The sequence below is a fragment of the Artemia sp. Qi Xiang Cuo genome, chromosome 14 (genome assembly GCF_049724085.1).
Source record: "Artemia sp. Qi Xiang Cuo chromosome 14, ASM4972408v1, whole genome shotgun sequence".
Classification (NCBI taxonomy): Eukaryota; Metazoa; Arthropoda; class Branchiopoda; order Anostraca; family Artemiidae; genus Artemia; species Artemia sp. Qi Xiang Cuo.
The window spans coordinates 62193858-62206687 of NC_142807.1; the positions used below are offsets into that span (position 1 = coordinate 62193858).

The 12830-nt window shown below is 36.3% G+C and overlaps 1 protein-coding gene across 1 annotated transcript in view; it reads left to right on the forward strand.

The window, feature by feature from the left end:
* Window positions 1-12830, forward strand: part of Raf (serine/threonine kinase raf oncogene) — a 101093-nt gene that overhangs the window by 12391 nt on the left and 75872 nt on the right. Inside the window, exon 2 of the mRNA XM_089100011.1 lies at window positions 9488-9589. Within this exon, the coding sequence (XP_088956137.1) occupies window positions 9488-9589 (102 nt within the window). The remainder of the gene's footprint in view (window positions 1-9487; window positions 9590-12830) is intronic.

Genomic DNA, 12830 nt, shown 5'->3' on the forward strand with positions numbered 1-12830 from the left:
CTGTATCCATTGTATAATAAAAAATATATAGTTGCAGCCCTTTGTGATAAGGAACTTGTGGCAAACAATCAAATGCTTTTGTTAAGTCTAGGAGGATTATGTACACAGGAATATTTGTGTCTAGTAGCACTGTGACAATCATTTGAGTGTAGATGACTAGGATCTGAAGCTATGTTGGAAAGGAGTTACAAAGCTGCTTTAAAGCCTTATTCACATACCTTTCAAGAACTTTGACAACAACAGTAGTTACACTTACTTGTACTTGTTGCACACTCAAGCTGCATCCAGGCTCATTGTGGGGCCCAGCAGACAATGGCTTGACTCTTTCCAGAGATTTTGCTTGTGGGTGGCAGGCTCCAAAATTTCAAGCCAGTGGCAATCCCAGCATCACCCAAATTTTTGTAAACCCCCAAAACCCCATGCTGGTAAAGGATGGCATTTGAGACATTTTTTTTGTAATGTGCTCTTCTGATTTCCGCATGGTGTGGCCAAACCACCTCAGACGCGTCATTTTGACAACATCAGAGACAAGTGGGTGATCCCTGCCTCTTCTCCTGAACTCATTGTTTGAGACTCTGTCTGAGTGGCAAATGTCTAGTATATATTGCAGCCATTTGTGATGGAATACATCCAAGTTTGACGCTTCTGCTGCTTTCAGTGACCAAGTTTCACATCCATAGAGAGGAACATTGAGTATGTTGGCTTCATAAACTTGGAGCTTTGTGTGTGGAGAGATTTCCCTATGCTTCCAAAGCAAGTTCTTTAGCTGCAGAAAGACAATCCATGCTGAGGATATGCGATTCCAGATCTCCTCTGATGATTCTCCAATTGCATTTTATCATTGAGCCAAGGTATTTGAACAACTTGACGTCCTTGATTTGACTACCACAAGGATCACAGGGGGTGCTCCATTCCAGCTGTCTGCATTGTTTTTGTCTGGTAGACTTATTTGGAAGCCAGTCAAAAGTGCTCTGCTTGCTAATTCATTAATCATGGCTTGGGGATCTGTAACAGACTCAGCAAGTATGTCCACATCATCAGCATAATCAAGATCCATGAGAGAGAAGGACAGGCTAACTTCCACACCTTCATACTTGTCAAGGGCCATGAGAATTCAATCAATGAAACAGTTGAATAAGGTTGGTGACAGTACACATCCTTGACATACACCCTCCTCAATCAGGACCAGATCTGAAAGCTCACCATCAACTTTAACTTGGGCCTTGGTTCCATTGTAGTATGCCTTCAACAGTCTGATGATCTTCTCAGGGATTCTGTCCTCTCTCATTGTGACCCATAGGAAGTCCCAATGAACATAGTCAAAGGCCATGATGAAATCAATTAAGATTTGGATTGTCTCTTGCTGGTGTTTGGAGTGATGTTATAGGACCTGTCGTAAGCTAAAGATCTGATCTCAGCAGCCCATGCCTTGTCTAAATCCTGCATGGTTTGGTCGTGTTCGGGAATCTCTTGTGTTTCGGAACCTGTTTAGAAGTATAATTATGAACATCTTTGCAGCAATCAGGATGAGGGATATGCCACAGTAGTTTGTACATTCCATTTGGTCTCCTTTTTTTTGAAGATAGGGACAATTATCAATGTCTTCTACTCATCGGGAATGTATTCATTGTCCCTTACATCCATAACAAGTTCATGGAGCTCATCTGCAGCCAACTCAGGCAGAGCTTTCAGCAGCTCAGCAGAGATGCCATCTATTCCCGGACTTTTGTGGTTTTTTAGCAGTTGGATTGCCTGGACTAGTTCCTCTCTAGTAGGTGGGTCTGTAGACACATTTTCATAAGAATGGTTTTCTGATGGGTTGGGTGAGTTTATGGGGTATTGGTTTCTGCTGCTAGTAATTCCCAGTCTCAGCAATTATTGGAAGCGTGCCCGCCACCTTTCGATACATTTTTCCCTACTTGTGAGCAGTGTCCTGTCTTTTGCTTTAAGCAGGGAGATGGTAGATTGCTTTCTCTTCCCGGTACATTCTCCAAGAAACTGGTAAAGCTTCCTTGTATCATTTCGTGAGGCGGCTTTTTCCATCTCATTGGCCATATTTGACCAGTAGGCCTTTCTGTCAGCTCTAGCAGACTTGTGGCATTCCTGACGCAGCGATTTATATGCAGCGGACTTTTGCTGGTTATCTCCTTCTTCTTTGCAGAGTTTTAGCATTTTCTCAGAGATCCATTTTTTGGCTTTTCATTTTACAACTCCGAGGATGTTTAATGCGGTTTCCTTCATATGGTCTTTGAACTTGCTCCATTTTCTCTCTATCTTGGAAGTGGGGCATCCTGATGAGTTGGAATTTTGATCAATACCTTTGGCGTCATCCTGTAGGGTGGCGAAGTGGTTGAAAAGTTCAAGGACAAAGGGTTCTTGGTATTTATCTATTTATAATTTCGATTAATCAAAAAAATTTTTGCACAAAATAAGTTTTTCAAAAAAAAGGTAAAGAACTCCATTAAGCCAAAAATGAACAAAAAATAGAATCAAATAATCTACCAAGCATACAACTACCACAAATCAATATTAATAAATAAATGAAATCCAAAACAAACAGAAATTAAAATAAGTCAATCTCAAAACGAGCAGAAATTAATATGATTAGGGTTCTAAACCCTATGCGTTCTATGCTTTCTAAAAGCCAGGATATAATTTGTACTTTACTAAAAAAAAATTCAAATGAATTTACTGAAAAAAAATGTGCACTGTCAGTTTAATATACATAATGCTGATATTTATTCCTTAAAATATTAATTAATTTTTGATTTATTAAAGTTATAAAAGTGAAAACATTTAAAAGATTTTTTTCAGTAAAGTACAAATTATATCCTGGATTTCAGAAAGCATAGGGATTAGAACCCTACTCAGAAATGGTTGGGAACTGGTTGGCGTGGAAGGGGTGTTAGTTGCCTTCCAATCACTTTCGACTATTAAAAAGGGCACTAGCCATTTCAATTTTTAATCGATTGAGCCCATTTTGAAGTTTCTACAACAACGCTTTCTATGAAAACCTCATATGCCCCAGAGCATAACTTAAACCCTTGTCCTGAGGGCTGTGGGGGGGGTTGTCATCCTCAAAGACCTAATTTGCAGAACTTTCAATTACATTGAACAAAATGGCTATCTAAAATTTTGGATTGGATGAGTTTGGGGAAAAGGTGGGCGTGAGAGGGGGGTTAGTTGCCCTCCAATCACTTTCGACTGTAAAAAAAGGCACTAGCCCTTTGAATTTCCAATCGAATGAGCTCTTTTTGTAGTTTCTACGACAACGCTTTCTATAAAAATGTTATATGGCCCCAGACAAAATGGCTATCTCAAAATTTTGATTGGATGTGTTTGGGGAAATGGTGGGCGTGGAAGGGGTGTTAGTTACCTTCCAATCACTTTTGACTATTTAAAAAGGGCACTAGCCGTTCCAATTTCCAATCGAATGAGCCCTTTTCCAAGTTTCTACGACAACTCCTTCGATACGAAGCACCCTGGTCTAAAGAAATAAATAATACATTGTGCCAACATCGTTCTTTACTGAGGCAGCGCGATTGCGCTGCCTATGATACATCTATTTCTTGACTTAACATGAGTGCCTTCTTTGTAATGAGTCTGAACCTTAGCCTGGTCTTTAGCAAGAAGTAGTTGGATCCAATTTTTGATCCTGTGTCAGCACCTCTCTGCAACCTTGAGTCTAACATCATGGTCTTCCACCTTCACAATATAAGCAGGTAATCAAATTGAGGTTTCACTGTTCCATTGTGGGATTCCCAGGTATATGTGTAACAGGGCTTGTGTCTAAACCAAGTATTAGCCACTGCAAGATTGATCTGCATTGCGAACAGGAGGAGTCTGTTTCCATTAGAACACCTTTCACAGAAGACATGATTACCAATTGCCTGATCAAAGTCATTCAGCCTACCACCAACCTTTGCAATAAAATCGCCTCCAATCACGAGTATGTCTTTTTTGGGGACCCTGTCAATGACCATCTGCATTTCACTGTAAATTTTATTTACTAGCGTTTTTATTAGTAATAAATATACGTAACTTACGAATTAACGTACGTAACGAACTTCTATATTTGTATATTTTTTTATTGCGTATATTAGAGGGTTTTAGAGGTTTCCCCAAGTCAGTACCTCGCCCTTTACGCTAAATTTCAATTTGTTTTTCAATTCTTTAAGAATGACCCCTTAAACACAAAGACCTTTAATTAGAATAGATGGATCTTATGAAAGTAATAAAAAAAAACTTTAGCGTAAAGAGCGAGGCATTGACTAGGGAGTAAACCTAATCATATGCGTAATATTTTCTGTACGTTTTAAGTTTTGATTTTGAAAAGTTTTCAGTTGAAAACTTGTTTTTTTTTATTTAATTTCTGATCGTTTTCTTAAATAATGCTGGGAAATCCGGTGCCCCCTTCATAACAATGTCCCTTCCCCCATGGAAAGATCCTCCCATGTAACCCCTGACCCCTCCACTACCAGAAAAAATCCCCCTGGGAACGTCTGTATACTTCCCAATAACCAATACGGTACTATAGAACATAGGGCAAAGTTCATAACTTGCAGCCCTTCCCCCGGGGACTGGGGAATTAATTCATCCTCAAGAACATAGTTATTATACTTTTCGACCATGCTGAACAAAATTGCTATCTTAAAATTTTGATCCGGTGACTTTGGGAAAAAAATGAGCGTGGGAGGGGGTCTAGTTGCCCTCAATTTTTTTGGTCACTTAAAAAGGACACTAGAACTTTAAATGTCCGTTCGAATGAGCCCTCCTACGATATTCTAGGACCACTGGGTCGATACGATCATCCCTGGGAAGAAAAAAATAAATAAACACGCATCCATCATCTTTCTTCTTGCAAAAAATACAAAATTCCACATTTTTGAAGCTAGGAGCTTGAAACCTCTATAGTAGGATTTTCTGATACGCTGAACCTGATGGTATGATTTTCATTAAGGTTCTATGACTTTTAGGGGGTGTTTTCCCCTTTTTTCGGCAAATTTTCTCAGGCGCGTAACTTTAACGGGTAAGACTAAACTTGATGAAACTTATATATTTGAAATCAGCATAAAAATATGATTCTTTTGATGTACGGTATCTATTGATATCAAAGTTCCGTTTTTTAGAGTTTCGGTTACTATTGAGCCGGGTCGCTCCTTACTTACAGTTCGTTACCCCGAACTGTTTGATCAAGACGGATCAAAATATAAGAAGTTTTTACGGTGCTTATGTTGTTTTGTATCTGATTCTAGAATTAGCAAAATTAGAGCTCTTCAATTTGGTTAATTGAACTTATTATTTTACCTTTTTTAGTAGCATACTAATGAATAAGCTCAAAAAGGGGACTATGACGGCGCTATACTTAGCTGCTGGTAAGTTTCTGAACTTCAGGTAGTTTTTAGCTGGTGCCCCATCCTCCCCCGAACGGAAATTATAAATATTTTGCTACGTAAACTACAGCTAATAAATATGCTACGTAAACTACAAAGTAGTAGTTTTTGTTAGGTTTAAATTTCCACTTCACTCTTTACTTTCATCAGAAATGCTTTGCTTTTTTTTTTAAATAATTTAGGCTAAAGAATACATTCACATCAATCAAGAATCTGACTGAAGGCGGGGGCCAGAGCTTTGCTCTTTGTGAGTGTTTCCAGAGCTATTAAATCTTGTTTACACCTGCTGCCATCTGTTGAATTACCACATTCAGTTTAGTGACTGAATTTAACTGCACACTAAAGAGGCAAAATCAAAAAAGTGATAGTTCCTGTGCGTGACATACTTTGAAACAACACCATTTTTTAATTGTTAATTTGGCTCGTATTTTTTGTGTAGATTGTGTGGAGCACTACGTAAACACAGCAATAATTTGTTTGGGCCAAAGGCCCAAACAAATGGAGAGAGGCACAACGGCCAGAATTATACTAGCCCAAAGCCCTGCAATGTGGGGCTTTTTGTCTAGTTGTAAAAAAAAAACTAAGCACTTTTAAAATTATATCTAATGAAATTATATTCAAGAAATTGGTTATTATAGCTAGTTTAGAAGGGGACTGTTCCACTAAGTTCATTCTTTTCGATCACAACTCTCATCTGAGTAGGGTTGTTCACCTTCTTCCAGCCATTTTTTTCGAGGGTGCATTTGGTAAGTGGATCAGACTGCAACAAGATCTTTATAGAAGTCCTGTTTTGCAGAGTATAAGTATTGCTTTCAAAGAAAGGCAACAAACATATTTTTTTTCTCATTTGATTTTGAACGGCGGTCAATGGTGTGACTGTAAGCTCAGAGTCGACTCAGCTTTAAATGGATACCTGGAGAAATCTGAGGGGGAAACATGCGGAACTTCAGATGATTTGCCCCCAACCAAGCATTGCAATCCCGGCCGAAGTCATTGAATCAGGATATCGCTACCTGCGCAACGCAGACCAGGGTCAGTGTGCGAAAAAGTTTTTTTTTCTGCATTGCTTCATTTCCACTATATCAAGTTTTTTCTCTTTTCCTCTTTCAATTAATAATTAAGTTAGTACGTTTATGCTTACAACCCATCCATACCCCTTAAGCTTCGACATCGTGTTTCTATGTTACTACATTTATGGCTTTACTATTTATTTATTTAAAGAACACTGGAAGCCTTTCAGTAATTCACAGTGTTTGATCTGCTTAATATGATTTGAAGGTGAAAAGTCAAAATTTATATTTTGGCTTCTTCTCTCAGTATTCACAATGATGGTTTGGCGAGGATATATTGGAAATTTTCCATCGCCAAGATTTAATAAAGTGTTAAAATGTAGTATTTGTAAACTTAAATCTGTCTGTGATTTTAATAATTCGCAACTTGGTTCGAGATTTGAGGATTATTCTTGTCAAGAAATAGCCTGGCTGATGAATGAAGAAATTTTTTCTTTTGAAGTAAATACTCGATTGTTTTAACAAAGATTGGACCAAGAGGGGAAATAGAGGGACCAATTAAGCATAGGCTTTGACGAGGGGCATCATTTTTTTTTGGGGGGGGCAGTTACCCTCCCCCCCCCGCAACTTGAAAAAACTATTATAGAGCCCATGCCCCTTGACTATCCAGATATCAAACCCTCTTGCCCTCCCCCCCCCCAATAAAAATGCTGGAGTTACCCTCCTCGCTGTGGTTGGTACTTTGTAAACATGAAAATGTTCTAGTAGATACAGTCAAAACTTCAGTTAGGAATTAGATGTTGTTTCAGATTTTGGGTGATCTGCATAACTGAAGCGTTCCTTCTTAGGTTTAAGTATCTGAATTTCTCCTTGTGTTCGTAATTTGATTGGATCTTGATATCGTTGGGTGGGTATGCATCCTTGGATGAAAATTGGGGAGGAGAAATATGTATAAATTTAATTGATTTCATAGCAGGCAAATGAATGTTTAGAAATAAATGGATTTTAAGGCTAAGATATGCTTTTGTTTGAAGATATTGTTGTGCTTTCCTACTTTGTTTTTCGTTTAGATGGGGGGAGGGTCATTGTGTGCTTTTTGAGAGCACATTCTCTTTGTTCAAGTATGGTATAGTAAATTTTCAACTCTCCTGTCTTAGTTAGAAATAATTAGCGAAACATTTATTCTCCGGGTCCTAAAAGTTATTCTTAGCTTTATGATGTATTAAATTGACGTATTAATGAGGTAATAAATTCAATTACACCTCTCAGATCAGTGTACTAAAGGGGCCATTCATGATATCTGTGTGTCAATGAATTTGTTCAGTAAAGTGTTCAGAGTTTGTTCAGTAAAGAACAAACTCTGGCCCATAGTAACCGACATTTTTAAAAATAAAATCTGAAGTTTAAATATTTTATTTTTGCAGTGATTGTATAATAAAGGAAGAACTCTAGCCCATAGTAACTGAAATTTTAAAATAAAATGCCAGTTCTGACAAATATTAATAATCGTATACATGAAAATGCAATACAAGTATCTTTTGAAAAGTTGTTTCTCTGGGGTATGATCTCATTCGTCATATATGTAATAAAATTGAGAAGTGCCCGAGTTATCACATCCCTTTAGTCTTCTGTTGTATAGATTCTAAAGATTCTATAGATTCTAAAGTATCTATTTAGATACTTCTTGCCTCTTATATAGATCTAAATATAAATGTACCAGTGTTCAGTTCTATACGTAAATGTACTAGTGTTAATTTCTATGTGTAAGTGTACCAGTGTTCAGTTCTATATGTTATGTACTATCATTCAGTTCTATATGTAACTATACCAGTGTTCAGTTCTATATGTAATACTGGTGAAGAGCAATCCACTAATAGTAATACCCGGTGTTAAGAGTAGCCACCTCTTCAATCACAAAGTACTTGATAATGTTTCACTAATAGACAGTTATCATAGCGCAGTGGTAAACTGGTAATGTGATTCTCCCTGAGTCATAGGGGATGTGAATTCAGACATCTCAACAGTAAAAAACAGTTCACAATTTGGAAAAAAAACCTGCATTTTGAGTGGAAATTCCGTGTTAAACCTCGAACATGGTGTTAGATCGACATGAAAAATGTACCATTGGATGAGCATGGCCCAAAACAACTAACTAGTGGCTTTTAGCCCCCCCCCCCTCTCTCTTTGAAAATCTGGGAATTTTCCTCAAGGGTTACCACACCTTGTGGGAGTTGGGTTGGGTTTCAGCCACATTTCCCCAAGTTTCTAGTCGATAATATATGATAATAATGATCATAGAGTCGTAACAATCTTTGACTAATTACTTTGATAAAAAAAAAAAAGGTTACTACCTTTCTGTTAAAATATAGACCAAGATTAAAGCTTTAAAAGAGCAGAAGTTACTCTTATAAGAAGAGATCTCCTCCTCCGTCGTCTCCTTTTACAAATGTGACAATTTTACTGGAAACACGACTTGTTTTGACGAGGTGAATTAACTTGTGCCTCATCTTCTTAAGGTGAGGTCATTTTTTTTTTACTTTATTTATCTATTGATGAATTTCATGTAGTATATAACCAAAATATTCAGTTTTTTAATTTGGTTGCATTTGATTTATTGAATACCTCGAGAGTCCCCTCTTCATGGGAATTTTCAAGCATCATAATTTTTCCCAAAGAATTCAAATCCCCTCTGGGAATTTAAAGAATCTCGACGTGTCTGTATTTTGTCGACGTGTCTCGTCTGTATGGTAAGTTCGTTGGAAAAATTGAGCCCGAACTGTTTAAAATTGCCCAGGGAAGGGTATGGGGTTTGAACCCTCCCCCCTCCCAGAAAAGGTTTGTCCGACTCTTAAAAACGTAACAAAACTGAAAATGAACAAATTTTTGATGCGTTTAAAAAAAATTCAATCCCCCCCCCCCCCAAAAAAAAAAAATCCCTGAACAAAAATTCTGGATACTGCCCTGCTTCTTGTATATAACTTTTTAAATGCATTTTCAAGTATCTTCCTCAGGTAAATTCAGGATTCCCCCCTTATTTTGGGTGGTTTTCAAATTTTATTAACAGATTGATTTCTTTTATTCCAGTTGAGGAATATACAAAGCATGATAAGGTTGACCAAGCAAAATCTCGATGCCCTGAATGAACAGTTTGGAGGATTTCAACATCCACCGTCGTTATATCTGACAGTAAGATGTTTGTCTCTCTTTGTCGTCGGCAAAACAGTTTTATTGTGTTGTCTTTTGGGTCGTATTGTCCATTTACTATTAGAAGCCTGTTGGACAACAGGCATAAAACATACTGGAGGAAAGACATTTTGCCCACTTTTCCCAGACACAAAATTTTAAATTTTCCCCCGCCAGTAGAGAGGGGGGTTCTACTCGTGACAGGACCACGTGGTTTATGGTTTTCTCACTGAGAATGAAAAAACAGGAATTTTCTCACTTGGAAAAACAGGAATTTTCTCACTTTTATGTCTGTTTTCATGGATGGTTATGTGTGTTGGTCAATTTATTTGATGTTTTTCATGGTTGTCAACATCAAATTATGGATGTTTTATGCTTTTTGTCAGTGAGAATTTGAAAAACAGGAACTTTCTCACATTTATGTCTGTTTTCATGGATGGTTATGTGTGTTGTTCGAGTTATTTGATGTTTTTCATGTCTGTTATATGGATGATTTATGTCTGTTCGTTGTCAGTGAGAATGGACATGCTCGATGTGAATGTTATGAGATTGTTTGGATAACCTAACCTGAGAAATTGATTTACATAATCGCTAGGGTAAATTATTGATTCACGAAGTGGGAATTAAGAAACATACCTGTATTCATTGTTGTTTGGCTAGCCTGTTCTGAGAAATTGGATTTACATAATCGCTAGGGGGAATTATTGATTCACGATGGGAGAATTATGAAAAAAACATGGATTCATTGTTGTTTGGTTAACTTAACCTGTGAAATTGATTTACATAATCGCTAGGGTAAATTATTGATTCACGAAGGGGGAATTAAGAAACAAACATGGCTTCTTTAATCTTAGATCTGAGGGATAAACGTTCTTTAGGTCAGAGAGAAAAATTAATATTCTATTTTTAAATAGGGCTTCATCGATCTTTAGTGTCAGGAATTATAAATGACATCACTTGGTATCTTGGAATTATGCGGGAGTCTAAAGAGATAGAAATTCTATTTTTAAATACGGCTTCACTGAGCTTTAAGTCGGAGAGATAAAATGATATTCTAACGAAACCTTAATAGTTTAGCTAGAAACATTTATGAGATGAAGAGATTAACGTAGGAAAGGGTTTCCTAGAAACTTGAAATGTGAAAGCACAGAGATGCCAAAAAACAAAAGGAACACACAGAAATTACTTTTAGGGGATTATTTGGGCGAAAGCGTTTTAGACAGCTTATGGAATTATTTCGGTGAAACAGTTAGAGACATTTTAAAAGATGATTTTAGAAAGGGTTTTAGAAGAGGTTTTGAGTGTGGACGTTATAATACACAAGTTCCATTGAACAGTGTTGTGAGGTCCCCTACCCCAAGCCCAAAGGGTTCCAATTCCCCTACCCAACCCCGAAGGAAGCCCCCGGTACTCAAAGGTCCCCCCAAGCTCCCAAAGAGCCCCAGTCCCCCAAACGCCCGCCTCCGACCCCCAAAGGCCCGCCCCGGGTCCTCAAAGGGCCCCCCGGACCCCCAAAGGGCACCCCGGACCCCAAAGGCCCACCCCCCGGTCCTCAAAGGTCCCCCGGGCCCGAGAAGCGCAACGGGGCAGGAATGCGCCGCATGGGTATGCGCCGCAGGGGGATGCGCCACGGGTGGGGGGAAGCGCCGCAGCGGGATGCGCCACAGGGATGCGCCGCTTTTTGTTAGAGTTATAGTTTAATTTAATTTTAGTTAAGAGTTTGTTGTTTTAACGTTTATTTTAAGTTCTAGTTATTGTTTAGTTTTATTTAAGAGTTTATAGTTTTTAGATTAGATTTTTTTTTTTAGTTATATTTTATTTTAGTTTTAGTTAATAGTTTTGAGTTTTTGCTTATAGTCTTATCTTAGAGTTTTTGTTAGAGTTATAGTTTAGTTTAATTTTAGTTAAGTGTTTGATGTTTTACCTTTGAGTTTCAGTTAGAGTTCTATTTTAGTTTAGTTTTAGTTAAGATTTTAGAGTTTTTAGCTTAGAGTCTTAGCTTAGAGTTTTTGTTGAAGTTCTAGTTTAGTTTAGTTTTAGTTAATAGTTTAGAGTTTTAGCTTAGAGTCTTAGCTTAGAGTTTTTGTTAGAGTTCTAGTTTAGTTTAATTTTATTTTAGAGTTTAGAGTTTTAGCTTAGTCTTAGCTTAGAGTTTTTTTGTTAGAGTTCTAGTTTACTTTAATTTTAGTTAAGAGTTTGATTTTTTTACCTCTGAGTTTCAGTTAGAGTTCTTGTTTAGTTTTAGTTAATAGTTTGATGTTTTACCTTTGAGTCTTATATTAGAGTTTTTTTTTTAGTTATAGTTTATTTTAGTTTTGTTTAAGATTTTAGAATTTTGTCTTAGAGTTTTTTTTTTTAGATTTATAGTTTTTTTTAATTTTATATAAGAGTTTGATTTTTTCTAACTATTAGTTTAAGTTAGATTTCTAGTTTAGTTTTATTTAAGAGTTAAGAGTTTTTAGCTTAGAGTTTTTATTGAAGCTCTAGTTTAGTTTAGTTTTAGTTAATAGTTTATAGTTTTAGCTTAGAGTTTTTTTTACAGTTCTAGTTTAGATTAGTTTTATTTAATAGTTTTATATTTTAAATTTGAGTTTCAGTTAGATTTCTAGTTTAGTTTAGTTTTAGATAATAATTTATAGTTTTTATATTATAGCATTAGCTTAGATTTTTTGTTGAAGTTCTAGTATAGTTTAGTTTTAGTTAGGAGTTTAGAGTCTTAGCTTAGAGTCTTAGCTTAGAGTTTTTGTTAGAGTTCTAGTTTATTTTAATTTTATTTTAGAGTTTAGAGTTTTAGCTTAGTCTTAGCTTAGAGTTTTTTTGTTAGAGTTCTAGTTTAGTTTTAGTTAGTATTTTAGAGTTTTAGCTTAGAGTCTTTTTTTTTAGAGTTCTAGTTTATTTCAATTTTATTTTAGAGTTTACAGTTTTAGCTTAGTCTTATCTTAAAGTTTTTTTGTTAGAGTTCTAGTTTAGTTTAATTTTAGTTAAGAGTTTGATTTTTATACCTTTGAGTTTCAGTTAGAGTTTTAGTTTAGTTTTAGTTAAGAGTTTTGTGTTTTAAATTAGAGTCTTAGCTTTGAGTTTTAATTTGAGTTCTAGTTTAGTTTAGTTTTAGTTAATATTTTAGAATTTTAGCTTAGAGTTTTTTTGTTAGAGTTATAGTTTAGTTTAATTTTAGCTAAGAGTCTTATTTTTTTACCTCTTATTTTAATTTAGATTTATAATTTTGTTTTAGTTAAGAGTTTAG